This window comes from Caretta caretta, chromosome 1 (genome assembly GCF_965140235.1).
Source record: "Caretta caretta isolate rCarCar2 chromosome 1, rCarCar1.hap1, whole genome shotgun sequence".
Classification (NCBI taxonomy): Eukaryota; Metazoa; Chordata; order Testudines; family Cheloniidae; genus Caretta; species Caretta caretta.
In genome coordinates, this window is record NC_134206.1 from 336,799,732 (window position 1) to 336,819,055 (window position 19,324).

The window sequence follows — 19,324 nt, forward strand, 5'->3', positions numbered from 1 at the left end:
CAAGGTCCTCTGCAATAGACACCATAGCCCCATACAAGGCTATCATCTCACAAGAATCAGCCATGGGTAGATTTTCTTGGCCCTTAGGAAGAAAGAGAGAAATCTTGCCATCACAGTCAATGGGGAGAGTTGCTAGCGCCCACAATCAATGGAAGGCTGAGCCATAAACGATGGTGCATGTTTAAAAGTTCCTGTAGGACTCTGATATTTGAACTCTGCTTGAGCTTGAAAGAAAAAACAATTCAATCTGGTTCAGATCCAAAGGCATAACTAACTAAAGACTGCGATGAACATTGAACAATACAGCACATCTAAAACCTTCAACCAACTTACCCTCCCCCTTTTCTCTACCACTACAGTTGTGATAACTACACAGGTGGTAGGGAGTGGCTTGAGATGGAAAATGGCTTGTCTGAGGACAAAAGGCATTCTCTGTGAGGGGTCCTTAGGTTTGAAAGTCAGTCCAAACCAGTTCCAATCTGTTGACCTTCATGACATGCTCTAATGCCCGTTGGTTTTTCACTAGCTGTGAGAGGACTCTGTGGGAAATTATAAAGATTGTAAGGCAGGAGCTATCTCGGGTGCTGGTCCCAGACGATAGAATTAACTCCCCCAGGAACTAAGGACCATTGGAAACCACCCCACTTTCAATTTGAAGTGCAAGGGACACTTCTTCCACCTGCCTTCTCCAATTTAAACACAGAGGAGCATAAATATTTTAAAAAAATCCGAAACCCAACACAATCATAATAAAAAACACTCCACTGTACATACAATTCTCCTCCTAGGGACAGGAAGAGAGAAAGAATCAACTTCACATGAGAGATGTTCATCACCACATTAATTGAAAGGTTCTCAGATATGAGGGTGATATGAAAACTTATAGAGAGCAGAAGATTCTGAATGTGGTTTCGGCTGCTGAGTTATTCCATGTGTTAATTATTGGGGGAAAGGGTATTACTGGAGTAGTCTGTCTTTTTAAAATGCACCCAAGAGTGCTTAGAGCAAAGGTTAGGGTTTGGATTTTTTTAATGAGTAGAATAAATAAAATAAATCTGCCTGTAGTACAGTGCAAATGGCCTCTCTCCCACCCTCTCTATGCCCCAAATGGTGATACCAGAACGCTACATGATAGCTAAAGTGAAGCAAGGAAAAAGAAAACATCTACTAATCCCAGTAACTCCTGCTTTTGAATACTCGGCTGAATTCTCCACTGAAGAAGCTTGCCTTGTTGCCTATAACTTACCTCTTCTCGATGTTCTTCTCCAGAGCGTTGAATATACCACCTAATCGAGGCTTGCTGGGACTTAGGAATGCATTCCAGAAAAGTTGAATTAAATTCAATGCCAAAAATCACCTTTTCATCAGCAGTTTCATGACTAATGCCTGGAAAGCAAACATGGTACAGAAGATTAACCCTGACCTGATTTTTAAAGCAATGGGAAAATAGACTGATTCAGAACAGATGCTATAGGAACAAGTGAATTATAAAATAAGCAAAAGGAAACTTAACTTTTAGCTTAAAATGTAACTGCTAGGATTTAGAGGCAGCTGCTAACTTTCTTCCAGTGCAACTGTTTTTTAGAGAGGTTAATAAAATCTGTACCACTGACTTACTTGAATTTAAAGAGAGACAGTCACTGCTAGTGAATTACATATTTTACCTATATTTTTCCTCTGCTCCATCCTCTGTGCACCCACTGAAGACTGAGCAGAGTAGAAGTGGGGTAGCCATAAGTGCTGGTTGTAGTTTCACCAATTCTGAGAGCCACCGGGGACCGCTTTACCAACCTGCATACTTTAGAGCAGCCTCAAGGCTACTTTAAATCACTCCCTTTTAGTGGCCATCTACTAGGCAGTTACTGCTGGAGCTCAGTGTGTTCCAGATAGGGCACTGAACTAGAAGTAAGGAGATTTGGCTTCTTGTCTTGACTCTGCCAATGACCTTGGAAAAGTCACTCCATCTCTGTGCGTTTGTTTCCTCTCCCAGCCTTTGTCTGTCTTGTGTATTTAGATTGCAAGATCTTCAGAGCAGGGATTGCCTTTTGTACTCTGTTGGTGCAGTGTCTAGCACAACAGGGCCCCAGACACAATTGGAGCTGGGAGGCGCTATCATTACATAATTATTATCTATTATTAATAGTCATTAGTGTTAATCTGCCAGGGGCTGGAAGTGGGGTGGCACAAGGCCATCTTAACCTGTTTTACAGCACCAGGGGAAATACCCAACTAGCTGCTAAAGCTAGCCATACATTCTATTTTTGCCACCATATTGGGGCTCAGTATTGAGTTCATATTAGTGCAACATTTTAGTAATTTTGTATTTGTTCATCAAAGACAATTACTTTAATAACCATTTCTCTACAAAGAGATACCTGACAGCAGCAGTCGGGCTGGCAACCCTACAGTAACCCTAAACTCTGTGGCATATCTCAGATACCACTAAGTAGTCATTGTGGGTGAATCGTGAGAGTGCAATCCCAGCCCCATTGAAATCAATGGGAGTCTGGCCATTAACTTCAATGGAACCAGGATTTCACCCTGACTTTTTAATGATCCCTGCGGTATATATGCACAGTGAGAGCCCAGTATACCAGGCACCAGACTGGTCTTTGATTTCATGGCAGACAGCCCTAATTTTTGCCATAACATTCGCTGAGTTCTGCAGTAGGCTTCCAGCACCACAGTGACGTGAAAATAATCAGAGAATGATCAAAGGAATGGCTTCTACTAGCTCAAAAATTAAACTCAGCAATACTATCAATAGTGTTGTGACTGGGCTGTTCATTTTAATAATTCAATGTAAAAACCCCAGACTAACTCAAACTTTGGTTTTGAAAGTTTTTCATTTATTTTATGCTGCCACAGAAATTGTAGCATAACCGCAGGATTTAGCATTGACAGTACACACTGTAAGTGAACTGCAGCAGTTGTCAAGGGAGCGAGCCAGACTTTTGGCAGCTGGGAGAGGGGGATTTCTTGTTGAGGGAAGGGGAAGGCTCTTGTAATAAGGGGGGTGCTTAAGTTGCTGCAGGGAGGGGGAACTGGAGGGTTTGGCAGCTGGAACAGAGGTTGGGACTTTTGTCAAGTGTGCATATGTATTAGGGGAGGAAGAAGCAGCATTTCCTGCTTCCTCAGAGGTTTTCTTACTTGGATCTCTCTCCAGATACTCTGCAAGGGAGTGGAGGTCCTGGCATCTCACTCATGGTCGTGTATGGGGTATTCACGTCAATTGCCTTATTTCTCCCTTCATGCAGGTTTCTGCTGGTGTCTCTCCCCCATGGAGTGGGGTAGGGGAGAGTTGTTTTCACCACTTACTTCTTTTAAGTTCCCATCACGCAGTGAGTCTACCTGCTGACTGAGGGCTGAATGGAGAGTATTTGGGGATTCTAACTGCCTGGGCATTAGCTGCCCGGATATCTCCAGAGGCCTAGTTCCAAAGAGCATAGTAAACAGACAGACACACTGACCGTACACTTTTTGTTAGAGGAAGAGGCGCAAATACTTACTTTCTTCCACATCCCAGCACTGAGCGACTGGGTCTCCGTATTTGACATCTTGTCTCCTGGCTCGCCTATAACAAGAGCATTAAAATTTGTAACATTGCTGGAATTCAGTAACAAAATGCAGAGGAGCTTGGCCGATATGGGTCTGCAGCACTCCTGCCCTATTGTTGGCAATTCCAGCCCTAAGTAAATCCAGCCTCGCTCTCAAGTGGCTTGTGGCACAGAGAGATTTGTACAAATGGCACAAAGAGACAGGCCAATGATTTAAGAAAATCACTGTGGGGAGAGAAATCTGCCTAGAAGAGGGTGAGTGTGCAACCTAGTGGCAGAGACGGCTTCCAAATCATAGAATCACAGAATATCAGAGTTGGAAGGGACCTCTGGAGGTCATCTAGTCCAACTCCCTGCAGCTACAGGAGCTCTGCCAGATCCAAAGGCAGAACAGATGCTGTGATCTGGTGGGCCAGTTCATCTTGGAAACCATCAGAACCCTCAACACCCTACGTCATGTAAACCTACGAGGTTCAACAGACCACATTCCTGACCCAATTCAAGGCCAACACAGTGTAATGTCAATGACTGAATTTTCTAAAACAAGCAATGCTGGAAAAGCATAGGTGCTGCTTCAGATGGAACAGTTTTGAGAACAGCAGCTACAGAGTACGGTTTGGGGAACTTTATGAAGAGATGAACAGAGCGGGGGCCTGGGAGTCAAGATTCCTGGATTCTTTTCCCAGTTCTGCTATTTAACTTGTTTAGTGATCTTTGGGTGAATTACTTAGAATCATAGAATATCAGGGTTGGAAGGGACCTCAGGAGGTCATCTAGTCCAACCCCCTGCTCAAAGTAGGACCAATCCCCAAATAAATCATTCCAGCCAGGACTTTGTCAAGCCTGACCTTAAAAAGCTCAAAGGAAGGGGATTCCACCACCTCCCTAGATAACCCATTCCAGTGCTTCACCACCCTCCTAGTGAAAAAGGTTTTCCTAATATCCAACCTAAACCTCCCCCACTGCAACTTGAGACCATTACTCCTTGTTTTGTCATCTGCTACCACTGAGAACAGTCTAGATCCATCCCCTTTGGAACCCCCTTTCAGGTAGTTGAAAGCAGCTATCAAATCCCCCCTTATTCTTCTCTTCTGCAGACTAAACAATCCCAGTTCCCTCAGCCTCTCCTCATAAGTCATGTGTTCCAATCCCCTAATCATTTTTGTTGCCCTCCGCTGGACATCTTCCAATTTTTTCACATCCTTCTTGTAGAGTGGGGCCCAAAACTCCAGATGAGGCTTCCCCAATGTCGAATAGAGGGGAACGATCACGTCTCATGATCTGCTGGCAGGCCCCTACTTATACAGCCCAAAATGCCATTGGCCTTCTTGGCAACAAGAACACACTGTTGACTCATATCCAGCTTCTCGTCCACTGTAACCTCTAGGTCCATTTCTGCAGAACTGCTGCCGAGCCATTCGGTCCCTAGTCTGTAGCGGTGCATGGGATTCTTCCGTCCTAAGTGCAGGACTCTGCACTTGTCCTTGTTGAACCTCATCACATCTTTTGACCCAATCCTGTAATTTGTCTAGGTCCCTCTGTATCCTATCCCTACCCTCCAGCGTATCTACCTCTCCTCCCAGTTTAGTGTCATCTGCAAACTTGCTGAGGGTACAATCCATGCCATCCTCCAGAACATTAATGAAGATATTGAACAAAACCGGCCTGAGGACCGACCCTTGGGGCACTCTGCTTGATACTGGCTGCCAACTAGACATGGAGCCATGGATCACTACCCATTGAGCCCGACAATCTAGCCAACTTTCTATCCACCTTATAGTCCATTTATCCAGCCCATACTTCTTTAACTTGCTGGCAAGAATACTGTGGGAGACCGTGTCAAAAACTTTGCTAAAGTCAAGGAATAACACGTCCACTGCTTTCCCCTCATCCACAGAGCCAGTTGTCTTGTCATAGAAGGCAATTAGATTAGTCAGGCATGACTTGCCCTTGGTGAATCCATGCTGACTGTTCCTGATCACTTTCCTCTCCTCTAAGTGCTTCAGAATTGATTCCTTGAGGACCTGCTCCATGATTTTTCCAGGGACTGAGGTGAGGCTGACGGGCCTGTAGTTCCCAGGATCCTCCTTCTTCCCTTTTTTAAAGATGGGCACTACATTAGCCTTTTTCCAGTCATCCGGGACCTCCCCCGATCGCCATGAGTTTTCAAAGATAATGGCCAATGGCTCTGCAATCACATCCGCCAACTCCTTTAGCACTCTCGGATGCAACGCATCTGGCCCCATGGACTTGTGCTCGTCCAGCTTTTCTAAACAGTCCCGAACCACTTCTTTCTCCATAGAGGGCTGGTCACCTCCTCCCCATGCTGTGCTGCCCTGTGCAGTAGTCTGGGAGCTGACCTTGTTTGTGAAGACAGAGGCAAAAAAAGCATTGAGTACATTAGCTTTTTCCACATCCTCTGTCACTAGGTTGCCTCCCTCATTCAGTAAGGGGCCCACACTTTCCATGACTTTCTTCTTGTTGCTAACATACCTGAAGAAACCCTTCTTGTTACTCTTAACATCTCTTGCTAGCTGCAACTCCAAGTGTTATTTGGCCTTCCTGATTTCACTCCTGCATGCTTGAGCAATATTTTTATACTGCTCCTCGGTCATTTGTCCAATCTTCCACATCTTGTAAGCTTCTTTTTTGTGTTTAAGATCAGCGAGGATTTCACTGTTAAGCCACCCCGGTCACCTGCCATATTTACTATTCTTTCTACACGTTGGGATGGTTTGTTCCTGTAACCTCAGTAAGGATTCTTTAAAATACAGCCAGCTCTCCTGGACTCCTTTTCCCCTCATGTTATTCTCCTCTTAACCTCTCTGTGACTGTTTTTAGGTTTCATTAAAATAATATTGATAATACTTCGCTTTTAAGAACTTTCATCTGTAGATCTCAAGAGGATAAATCTAATTATTTTCATTCTTCAGATGGGGAAACTGAGGCTAGGAGAGGCAAAGTGACTTCCTCAAGGACACACTGCAAGCCAGTGTCAGAGATGGCAATAGGACTTTACAAGTGCAATGCACAGCACTGTCTAAGTGGAAGAGCTGGCTCCTGGTGCTGATGTAACCATTTGGGGAAGAGACTTAAATATGCTGGGAGCACAGTGTGCTAGATAGCTAGATTGAGCTAAAGGAAAATACCCAAGTAACTGACCTACGGAAGATGCACAAAGCAAAACATCAACCCCTTCTTCTGGAGCCTCACACCCACAAAGCTTTGACCTATCCACCAAGCCAGGGAGCTCTATAAATAAATGAACTCTCGTCCTCTGTCTCCGCATGCAGTGGAAAGAAAGCACTGCAGCCTTCAGCAACCCCCATGGGTGCATAACTTCTTCATTGAATCTTAGCTTTTATATTTCTCTCTCATTTACATTTCTCTGAATTTATTCTAGTTTGCTATGGCTTAGCGGAAAATGTACATGGTTGCACAATGAATGACACAATAACCCGCAACTCATTAACTACAATAGTTCATTTCATCGTTTAGGCCCAGTACGGCAGTCCTTAAGGAAGCAAAACTCTCATCACAGATCAGCAACCATGGGCCCTTATTGTAAGCTGGGCAACATTTTTCAGATGATTAGTTTCTATGCCAAAACACTCAGTTTCAGCCAAAAAAATCTTTGTGTGTGTGCGCGCGCGTGTGTGTGTTCAGGGAGAGTTCAGATATGGCTCCCATGGTCCTTTCTCTTTTGGGAGGCTGGTACTGCAGCTGGTATTAGCCCAGCAAAGCACTTGTGTAACCTATACCAGTACACTATGGCTCTTTGTTCTTCGCTAGTCCATGGATAGAGGTTTGTAAACTCAAACACTTGAGCCATGAGACCTGTGTCTTTTAGCTTAGACAGCAGCAGCTCATCCTTTTAGTTCCTGCTGTCGATGACCCACCCAAGGATATCATGTGAGATTCACACTTCCCATTGTGATTGTGCCTGGCAGAGGCACAAGTATGGGAGGCTCCATGAATCACTTCCCTCCTTTGTACACTCATGCAGAGGTGGCCACAATCTAGTCCTTAGCCTCATAACTTGGTATCTTAAAGGACGTAGCATAACAATAAGTACGGTGATCTTGTTATGTTAGATGCCCTACCGCAGTTATCGCTGTTCATATTAAAGTGCTGCACTGTTTTCATAGCACTCCCAACAAAACATGGACAAAGTTATGTCTACAATTTACCTAAACAACATGCTGAAAAAGTGCAACTTGTTTTCGCAGGCCTAGAAACAAAATGGGAACCTCTGAAGCCCTTAATGTAGAGAACATGAGTGGATGGATTTTCCATAGGAACTCTATACGTATTCTTACCTTTTAGAAGTTGGTGCATATCTGGAACATGAGTTTCCATCCCAAGCGCAGTATGGGTCTCTGGCAAGGCAGCAGTCTGCACAAGCCTTCCCATACGTGTGACATCTGTGCAGAGAGAGCTGAACCAATCCATCTCTGGAACCAATGTACAACTGTTGCTGCAAATCAGGGAAGGTGAATGAATTAGAAGCATTCTTCAAGCAATTATTTTAAATGTTCTCTTTCTCAATACCACCCTCGCAATCGTCCAACCTTAGCCCAGATTGTATTGAATGGGAGAGAATTTCACATTCATTGTAAAATGTTTCTCAGGGCACTGTGTGCGCTGGCCAGTCTCCATCCATTGCAGATGATATGATGGTGGAAAGGGGGCTATGGAACTGGAAGGACAAGGATCTAAAACACTGGTAGCATGTCGGCATAAATTTACAGTATCAATAATCTGCAGCAATCCACAACAAAAGTAACTTTACTAATAATTTGATAGAGGAAGACAGTCATGGGGCTCAGTTCTGGTTTATGTCTTATGTTCCTAAAAGCTCATGCTTCAGGGTTTCAGATGGTCACCAGCACAGGTCAGGAAGGTATTTTTTCCCCCCTCCAATGTATTTTTTATCTCCTTCCTCTGAAGCATCAGGGATGGCCCTTGCTGGAGATGGGATAAGGTGAGCCAGGGCTATGAGGTGACATTGAGCATTCTCTCTCTCAGGTGCTTGGCTGGCTGATTCTTGCTCAAAGGGTCTAACTGATTGTCAAACACAAGGTTGCAAAGGCATTTTTCCCCAGGTCAGATTGGCAGTGACCTTGGGGTTTTTTGTCTTTCTCTGCAGCATGTGGGTGAAGGTCACTTGCTAGGATTACCTGGGTATATCTCATCCAATCATTTCCCTGCCATTGCAGGGACCTCAGGTACTGTGCACCTCGGTCTTTCACCTGTTCTCTGCCTGTAGCACATAACAGTTCAGTTTCCTGTGGACCATAATACTGTGTTCTAATTTCAGTTGTTGGGTTTAGTGTGTGGGTACTGGGTGGTGTTGGTGGCCTGTAACATACAGGAAGTCAGACTAGATGGTTTGATGGTCCCTTCTGGCTTTAAGCTATGGCACTGACTTGGAATTCAGGATATCTGGATGACCTGGGCAAATAACTTTACCACTCTGTGCCTCAGTTCCTTATTTAAAAAGGGGAATAATAATACTTCCTTTTTCCCACCTTTTGTGACTTGTGTGATTAGACTGTAAGCTGATAGGTTGGGGACTGCCTCGTACTATGTGTACATACAATGCCTGGCACTGTGGGGCCCTGATCCCTATTTGGAATCCCTAGCAGTGCTGTTTGTAATACCGCTACTATAACCAATAATAAAATAATAATAATAATGTCTTGTTGAATTATAGATTACACAGAGTCCAATTTTTGTTGTATCTGGAAAATATGTGTGAACTAACTTTATTCACAAATCCCACATCCGCGTGACTAAGGATTTGTATCTATGAGTAATTACCAGTTTGTGCATTCAAACTACTATTTGTGAGCAAATGTCAATTTTCCAGGCAAACTAGTTCACACTATACTTTCCAGATACAGCTTAAGTGGCAGCCTTTGAAAGTTTGGCTAATAAGCAACAGATGTCACCAGCAAAGCAACAAGCTAAATGATCAAAATACCAAACTATTCATGTGAATTAAACAAGTGTGTGAATTACCTGCTTCAGGGACATCTCCATAGTTGAGATAAATGATGGACGCTGAAAAATTAATGAGTGAATTAATGAGTAACTATTCATTGACATTTGCTTCTGTCTTTAATAGAAAAGACGACATATCTTATCACCTGCCTAACAACAAAAATAAAGAAAACTACAGAGCAACTTAATTGGTTTATGCAGATGTGGAAAAAAAATCAGAAATAACAAAATACCTGCTTCCAGAAACACATACCAGCAAATATTCTCTGCTACTTGCCAGTAGATGACTTTTATCCAGGAAGATTGTAATTCACTATGCACAGAGAACCACCACCAAGTCTAAAAACTCCATTTAAGCACTATTCTGAAAGCTTAAATGAAACTTAAGGTATGCATAGGTTGCTTCTCTGCACCAAGGGTGAATTTTACCTCCAGTGAAGTCAATGGATGTTGGGCCAATGTCTGTAGTATAAACAGGATGGTCCTGGTATATTATTTATGCTCTATCACATAATCCAACATCTAAGCCTATTGTTTAATTTTGATTTGATTTTAGGAATAAGGAATGGTTTGCAGCTGCTCTCTCCTCTTCAATTTTCCACATTAAAAAAAATGTAGAGGTAACATTTATAAAGTGGAGAAATGTCTGTTGAGCAAACCCCAACCCTCTTTACTGTTAAATATGATATGGCATGTTTGCCCTTGACATTATGTTATAAGAATGCAGCAAATTGGTGTACGTATTGAAACTCCTGATTATTTGGCAGACTGTCAAGCAATCTTGGTATTTTCAAAGTAATATTTATAATTCGTGTTCATGGCAGTGAAAAGAGGATATTGAGAGCCTTTAAATCAAGAGGATTCTCCTCCTATAGATGATGTATCAAAAGGCACATAAAGAGATTAACTCAGTAATATCAGTTTTACAGAGTCCGTAATAGTGCTGGGTGAACTCATTGTGTCTGATTTCAAACCCACTTGATCATTGTGAGTTAGAAAGATCGACTACGACCCCACTGTTCTTGGGCTTGCACTGCACTTAGGAGAGAGTCTATGGAAAAACAGGGCAGATGGTAGGGAGAAAGGAAAACACTAACGAAACAGTAAGGTGAAAAATGAAGTAGAGCTGGATACAATGAAAAGGGAACAGCTAGAGGCTGCCAAAAAGGAGGAGAGAGAAACACTGGAATGAAAAAATAAATCAGCAGGCACATTCTATTTTCCATTACTCTGGTGTAAATCCAAATCAACTCCACTGCCATCAACAGAGTTAATCAGGATTTATGTCAGTGTAATAGAGAGCAGAATTTGGCCCAGGGTATATACCATTTACAGGCAACTCACTGGAGCTGGCCTGACTCTCTCTGACATTCTACCATCATTGCGAACCCCAAGCACACAAAAACCTTGAATCAGGCTTCAGAATAAACCCACCCCAAAACAAAACAAATCGAGAGATTGATTTAAAAATCATTAGACTTTAAAAAACAGCAGATATTTAGTTCATTTTATTTGCCTTGTGTTTTTTGTTTTGTTTTTAACCATCATTTGTGTTTCAAGGTTTTCTGCGTGCCCATGAGGGTTGAAAATATTTTTAAAGTGATAATGGGGATCGCAGGACGTCAGAAGCTGAGGCTTTAGGAAAAACACTAAAAATCAAGCAGTGTTGGTGAGATGGGTGATAAAACTGCAACAGTTGGCAGGAGTTTCCTAGGAGCTTGAAAATTCATGTTCTTTTTGATTCAATCACCTTTGGAAAAGCAAAGGATCTCAATGCTAAAAATAAAATAAGTCTGGGAACTTGCACTAGTTCCGAGAAATGAATTGCTTCAGAGGTTAAACTCCTCAAGGCTTAAAACTCCCCTAAACTATTCTCTGATGCTGTTTAAACATTCAGTGGCTGGTAAAGCTTACCTTGAAAATCTGCAGCTCTTCCAGTACTACCTCCTCTATAGTCCACTTCTCCTTTGTAATACTCACAACTTTCAGTACCGTTCCCGTGTCTGAAACAAAGGGATGTAGTATACAAAGCAGTAGTTGTGCTTCAGCGTTTACGTACAGTTCTGTTGCTAACTGACTTCATATTGACTCCCCTTCCCATTCTTTTTCTAAGTGATGCTCTAAACTGCAGTTATAAAGAAGATAATAAAGGAAACTAGACATCAGAGATCCTGTTTAATGTAGCCAGGAATTTGCTTTCTAGATACGTCTGTCCATCCCAGGTACTTGTATGGCCCCCATCACTATAGTGTCTGCGCAACTCACAATTTTTAATGTATTTAACCTTAGAATGCTCTGTGAGACAGAGCTATTATCCCCATTTTACAGATGGGGGACTGAAGCACAGCAAGACTTGCCCAATCTCACATGAGAAACATGTGGGGGAAGCAAGGAATTGAACCAGGGTCTATTGAGCCCCACTCTAGTGCCTTAGCTACTGTATCATCCTTCTTTTTCAGTAAGAATTTATCTATTTAAACGGTTTTAAGGACGATAAAGGGCCTAAAGTCCTTTGCTGAATAGGGAGCCTGAGTGACTACCTAGGCAGCATGGTGTGATCATACTTAAAACTGAATTGAAGTGCTTTTAAAATCAAACTAAACAGTTGTTTAAGATCCCACAGCGTTAAGGGTGGAACCTCACACCTGCTGAGGCCCAAATGTGGGATGTGTTATGTGCCAGTGACCCAAAGTCAGGGATACAGAAATGTTACTAATGCAGCGATTTAAATTGCAATGGAATCCCTTATTTTAATGTAAACAACTCTTTGGATCACCTCAGCTCCAAGAGTCTGCATTTCTACTCTGAATAAATCCAACCATAATAGTGAAGGGACACCAAAGCTGTGTGGCATTTACGTATTTGGGCTTGCAATGAGTGATGCCTTTGAAAATGAAGCCCAGGTGAGAGTTGTGCCCGAACACGGCCCTTTGCAACAGTCACATCCCACTTGGCCCTAACAGGGGACTCATGTGCTGCATAAAGCCTTGTGCGTGGGTTGCACGTTTTCCTGACAGAATACAGGATAGCACACAGGGAGGCGGGTTGGAAGTCTAGGGAACTGAATATTGGACTGAGTTAGGCATGCTGGAGTTCTAACCCCACCTCTGTCATTGACTCGCTGGGTGGGTTTCAGAAACTCTGGGCCTCAGTTTCCCAAACTCAGCATGAATTAAAACACCTCCCTATCTCAAAGGGGAGATGAAATTCATTGACATTTGCAAATCCCTTTAAAAACACCAGGTTTGGTCATCTCCTGGGAATCCCCAGTGGTGTGAATTCCAGTTGGTGGAATCCCAGCATTGCAAGGGGGCTAGCCAATCCTGCCCCCAAAACTCACAGGCTGGTGAAGGGGCATGGCCTGGATGTCTGGAAGATGCAAGGCAGGATTGAATCAAGCCCATTCAGTACTAAATATTATGTGTAGTATTAAAACAACAAATAAAACAAGTAGTATTAAAACAACAAAAATACATTTTAAAGCAAAGTAGGAGACTACAGCTGATGACATCCCTAGCACTTCAAGTGGAAGCTAGAAAATGTCACTACCTGCCTTCTGTGTCAGTAATGTCCACTCTCTTATCTAGGCTTGCACAGATAAAAAGGGCTGCAGCTGAAATATCTATACATAACAGGCAGCCTTTCTAAATTCTCCAGCAGTGTTGGTTAAACATATTCAAACATATTTTAAGCTCCTGATCTTCTGGTGGCCAAAACTTCCCGAGTTATTTGGTGTATTTTTATGGATTCATTGTATAATCTTTGAAATATTATCTTTCAGCCTGATTTTCCACAGGATAGATTTAAAATATAACATGAAATAAAACCATGTACTTCTGGAGAAAAAAAATAGCTCACTTTTTAACTAAAAGGTGCTGGAGCTGATAATTTTCTCTCTATTCAAATTACTAGTGACTACATGGTACCTAGCCACCTCCAAATCTCTACCCTAAAGAAGAATTACATTGAAGAATTAGATGTCAGTGCTATCTATGAATAGCTAACCCGACAGAAGGTTATTGATCTAATTTAAGTTAATTTTGTATGAAAACCTATGGCAGTAGAGGATAGCACAAAACAATGCAAATTCTAGAACATGCCAAAACAATATTCCATGTGTTAGGCAGCAAATCTACCTTTTTCGAATGGATGTATAATTTTTTCATAAATGTTCAGCATGTGTAACATGGGAATGATCGTGGGTGTGCATGTTGTGTGTATGCTTCAGATGTAACTTTTATATTTGAATTGTAGGGGTTTCATGGTATTTGAAAGTGCATGATTACTTTCCTCCTTTGATTGCTGTCAGAAAGACTTCATTCAGAGAGGCAAAGCAATGAAGGTTCTCCATGATCGGGGCAGTGCTTGCTCCTGGACAGCCAACCATGCTGTGAGAGCAACCACCCTGAAGTTCTTCCTCATGCTAAAATCCCAGTCCATCTCACTCTTCACTTGTTGGCCTGAAGTGTATGGATGCTGGAAGACACCTCATGACACCTTGTTTGCTAGTGAAATTAGTACTTGCGAGAAAGGCTGAGTCAAAAGCCCTGGAGACTTAAGTCCTGCACCTGAGACGTTGTTGGCTTTGAAATTCACTCCCGTCCCCAGTTGTGTCCCAAACAGTCAAATTTGTTGAACTGCAGGGCACGCTGCAAAATTCATCTGTGTGGTAAAGGGGAGGCAGTGTGGCCTACTGGAGTGTGACTCAGGAGACCTGGGTTCTATTCTTGGATCTGCCACTGGCCTGTTGGTGATTTTGGGCAAGTCACTTCACCACTCTGTGCCTCAGTTTCCCCATCTGTAAAATGGGAATAATGTTACCTCTTTGGTAAATGGAAAGATTCTTGATAGATGAGGACCCCAAATGATCTTCTTTAACCTATTTAGCTTTCCTATGATATTGCTCTTGAAGAACTATGAGAGCTCTTTAATTTACCTGTGCCTAGGAATATAACATCATACTGCCCATCTTCTGCCATGACATGATCCACCACAATCTGTGTCAGCCTGTAGTCCACATTGATTCTAGTAAATACAGGTCCTCCAGTCACTGGGTAAACAGACTTGTACATCAATGGATGGCGTTTTATAAAGCTAACAACATCATCTGGAAAATCTCTGGTAGATTTAATCAACGGGTCGTAAGTTTTGCTTGGGCACTGAACACAAGAAAGGGGAAAAGAAGATAAAAAAGAGAACATTAAGAAAAAATATGGATTACTTTGAAGCGTTCATTTCTGTGCTAGGAAAACTTATTCACAAACAGTGCAGGGAGATAAATGAATGTTTAGTATAACTGAAAAAAATGTCTCACTCACTTGGAAACAGAGTTTAACATATTGGGTGCTACACAGAGCCCACTGAAGTCAGTGGGAGCTGCTGGGTGCTAAGCCCTATTGAAAAATGAACCACTTGTTTAGATGCCTAAATACGGAATTAGGAGTGTAACTTTAGACAACCATTGTTTTTAAACCTTGGCTTTTGTGTGTATATTGTAACTGTCTATAAAGCATGAATGACAGCGATAAACCCGAGATTTCATCCAGAGGGAACGTAATTTGGCCTAGAATTGGAATAGCTCAGTGGTGTTTCAAGTTTTCTAGTCACCAGTGCTTGGAAGCACACTGGGCTGTTCAAAAAGACCATCCAAGAACTCTCTGCATTGGGGTCTTCAGCTTGCCACTTTCCCCCTTGTTTTTCCACTTCCCTCTCCTTGTCTTTTCATTTTTCGTGTCTTTACAAGCCTGTCCCTTTTATCCTCATTTCTGTTTTTCTCCGCTCCCACTGATTTTCCTTTAGCTTCTAAAACTCTCTGAAACTTTATCATTTGTTTCCACTATTCCATTGCCACTTCTCAGTAATATAAATTTCAGACCCTTGCACTAACACTCTCTTTCACAAACGCGATGCAGTTTCTGGTGTCACTTATTCACCTGGACAATCCAGCAAACCTTTCTCAGGCAGACCTTCCATTGAAGTCAGTGGGAGTGCAGGTCAGTTGCCAGTTTGGGATAGAAAGGATTGGCAGGCCGTGTTAGTAGGAAGGCTTTGCCTAGGAGGCACTATATGAAGCTCTAATAGGGGCTATAGGAATTCAAGCACTCAGACTCTATTTTCCTCCATTCAAGTAAAAGGTCTGTTAATGAAACTTATTAAAAAAAGTTACCTTTGGGACTTAAGATATATCAGTAAATAGGTGTGAAGACCACAATCAAAGAGCTTGTCTGTGCCTTCTTCTAATAGACTGTGTGACAATTACAGCTATCATTACGTTTATACTACTATCACCAATCATGGTGTCAAGGGTTACTGAATTTATTAATTATGACTATTATTGATCTGGTCCATGCCAGCAGTGTGCTCAGAGTTGTATGTGGCACATTTTAAAGGGCTTTTCAACAGACATTTGGATAATGAAGAGTGAACAGTTTTCAGCCAAAAACGATAAAGTAACATAAGAAAAAACACCCAGAAATTTCTGGTGTTCAAGATTTTTGTAACTATTTTCAATGTTAAAAGTGTTGAAAGGGAGATACGCTCAATTCTGGAAGAGCTAGAGGCCCATTGTTTAACAAGGAGTCAGACAAGTGAGTCAGATTGTTTAACAAGGAGTCAGTCAAGTGAACTGTGTATGGAATAGAGGGAGAAAGGAAAGACCTGTTACGTTGTCTACCCATTTTATTTCAATTGCTGTGTGTTTTTCAACAGTTAGCCTACTGTGCCCTCTGGTGGTTTTCAGTGGAAAGTCCCCAGCTTCTTAAATCTGAATTGCCTGGATACAAATACAAGACATGCTTCCTTTCATCACTGTCTGTGCTGTTGCTTAATTGTTTAGGGCCATAGGATACCCTGATCTACACATCACAGAGCAGGGTAAAATGATGCAGAAAAGATCCCAAACTTAAGGGGAGAAGTGTAAACAGAAGTGGGGGGAGGGATAGCTCAGTGGTTTGAGCATTGGCCTGCTAAACCCAGGGTTGTGAGTTCAATCCTTGAGGGGGCCATTTAGGGATCTGGGGCAACAATTGGGGATTGGTCCTGCTTTGAGCAGCGGGTTGGACTAGATGACCTCCTGAGGTCCCTTCCAACCCTGATATTCTATGATTCTATGAAGTATTCCAGAAGATTGTCTCAAGAGACCACAGAGACCAAACTGCAGATTTCTCTCGCCAAGGTTGGGGTTCTGTAGCGCTGGTGCAGTGGGGCTGAACAGGGGAGCAGTCACTCTTTAGTGGCCTGTACCCTGGCACATTTCCTAATGGGAATCTACTCAAAAGTTACAGCTGCTAAAACACCACCGTCTGCATTACTGAAGAAGAACTGTTTTATCATTCTCCCCTTGTTATGCCTTTGTCTGTTATACAGCTCTCTTTGACTATTTTTCTCCTGAGTAGGGAGTTGCAGATGGTGATCAAGCCACCTTTTATCTTTCTCTTGTATAACATAATCCGGTTGAGATCCTTGTGTCTCTCATCGTAAATCAGGTTTTCCAGACCCCAAATCATTCCTGTAGCTTTTCTCTGAACCTTCTCCAGCTTTGCAGCACCCTTTTTTTATAGCCTAGACACCAGAACTGGGCACAGCATTCTGACTGATGAAGGCCTTTAAAGTGAATATTGCTGCTTACTATATTACATTTAAAACAGTCATACTATGTACGATAAATACTATGCCAAGGATTGAGCCTTCTCCTCCCTTCATGGTTTGTGTGCATTACTAGCATTCAGGTAACAATCAGACTTATTTTGCAGATAAAGTAGAGACTTTCTGGCAAATGATTACTGAGGTCCCTCTTTTGATAACTAGACAGCTACACGGAACAAAGTTCTTCTAGCAGATCAATACCAGATCTGCACTCTGACAGTGCTCTATATACATGCATTGAACTTCCATTGATATCAGGGATAGTTCTATATATGCACAGCAGGGAAACCACAAGATCAGAGCCAGGCCTGCCGACGCAGGGGAGGAGGGGGAAAGGGGCAATTGCTATGGAGCACAGGCAATTTAAAAGGACCTGGGGGCCCCCGGCCACTGCTGCCGGCAGCAAAGTGGAGCTAAGGCAGGCTTCCTGCCCTCCCTCACTCTGTGTCACTCCATGAAGTGGCTGGAATGGCCCTCTGGTGGGTGCGGGGTGGGGCAGGGGTTCTCTGCGTGCTACCCCCACACAACGTTGACTCCGCAGCTCCCATTGGCTGGGAACTGCGGCCAATGGGAGATGCAGAGGTGGTGCCTGCGGAGAGCAGCATGCGAAGACTCCCTGAGCTCCCCGCCTAGGAGCCGCTGCCAGAGGGGTGTGCCAATCGCTTTCGGGAGCCACCCGGGGTAAGTGCTGACCTCCTGCCTCCCTCCTACACCCCAAACCCCTGCCTCAGCCTAGAACCTGCACCCAAACTCCCTCCCAAAGCCCGTACTCCACACCCCCTCCCGCAACCAAACTCCCCGCCCCAGCCTGGTGAAAGTGAGTGAGGGTGGGGGAGAGCGAGCGACAGAGGGAGGGGGGAATGGAGTGAGCAGGGGGTGGGGCCTTGGAGAAGTGGCGGGATAGGGGCATGGCCTCAAGGAAGGGACGGGGCAGGGGCAGAGCAAGGGTCTTTGGGTTTGCACAATTAGATAATTGGCAACCCAACTGGGAGAGCATATGGAAGCCCTGGCTGTGCCGGAAGAGCGAGCCCACCAGCACAGCTGCAGTTCACTGGGCACCAGCCAGCGCAGGCCCAGCACCGCCCAAATGTCAGGTGGACTGTGTCCGCACGGGCGCAGCTTGTGCGTGCGTGGGGGACCACTGACCGTTCTGCCCTGGGGCCTGGAATTGCTGTTGGCGGGTCTGATCGGAGCAGAGACCAGCTGTGTAAACCAGGTCGGAGACATTTGTCCTTTAAGTGGATCCTACATTCATACCTAAATTCAATCTGTACAGTCTAGTCCAGCCAAAAAGACAAATTAGCTTGAAGTTTGGCTTGTGGTAAACACAGCTAGTAACTATTCTCTGCAAATAAAGGGAGTTTTATCTGCATATAAAACTGCACAAGTCTCCTAAGAGAGAAACTAGTTAGGAAAAAAGTAACTTTTGACTAAGGGTAATATTTTCAAAAGCACCTAAATGACCTAGCAGCCTAAATCCCATTTTTCCAAAGTGATTTAGGGCCAGACTTTTAAATGTATTTAGATGCCTAAAGAAACAAATATTAGGAACTCAATGGGAATTAGGCATAGCTGCAATTTTTGGTGTCTAAATACTTTTAAAATCTGGCTTTTAGGCAGTTAGGAGCCTAAGTCTTATTGAAAGTCATTGCAGTTTAGTGCCTACTACGGCCCAGATTTTAAGATATTTAGTCACCTAACTCGCACTGTCCTTGTGTCACTTTTGACTATGCCTAAATTACATAGGAGGTTTTGAAAGTTTTACACTAGATTCTTGAGGTGTTACATCAGTGAAAGGCAGAACTGCACTCTACATCATCATGTACCCAGTGTCCCATCATTTAGCGTCAACCTACAATTTGATGTGCCACTGTGGCTAAAAATTAAAGACTCAACTGGAAAATACAGTGGCTCTTGCATTACTACCGTGTGATAGTTATTCACTGGGCAACTCTGGAGAGTTTGGCACAAGCAAAGAAAGACAAGGAGATATGTCAATTGGATACTGTAAAAGTCTCCTTTGGAAATATATTTTCATTTGCTGTGAGTTATTCTTAGTGGCATTTTGCCAGCATTTGCATATGGTCTTTATCCTCTGGTTTTCTGAGCAGGATCTC

General features: G+C 43.2%; 1 protein-coding gene across 4 annotated transcripts in view; it reads right to left on the reverse strand.

Annotated features, from left to right (window-relative positions):
• The window catches only part of LOC125630489 (semaphorin-3D), a 199,755-nt gene that overhangs the window by 18,297 nt on the left and 162,134 nt on the right, over nucleotides 1-19,324 (reverse strand). For all 4 annotated transcript variants that reach the window (XM_075124521.1, XM_075124522.1, XM_075124520.1 and 1 more), the window contains 6 exons: nucleotides 14,500-14,722; nucleotides 11,478-11,566; nucleotides 9,582-9,623; nucleotides 7,877-8,034; nucleotides 3,510-3,574; nucleotides 1,247-1,386 (listed from right to left, as the gene is read on the reverse strand). In XM_075124521.1, coding sequence (XP_074980622.1) covers nucleotides 1,247-1,386; nucleotides 3,510-3,574; nucleotides 7,877-8,034; nucleotides 9,582-9,623; nucleotides 11,478-11,566; nucleotides 14,500-14,722 — 717 coding nt within the window. The remainder of the gene's footprint in view (nucleotides 1-1,246; nucleotides 1,387-3,509; nucleotides 3,575-7,876; nucleotides 8,035-9,581; nucleotides 9,624-11,477; nucleotides 11,567-14,499; nucleotides 14,723-19,324) is intronic.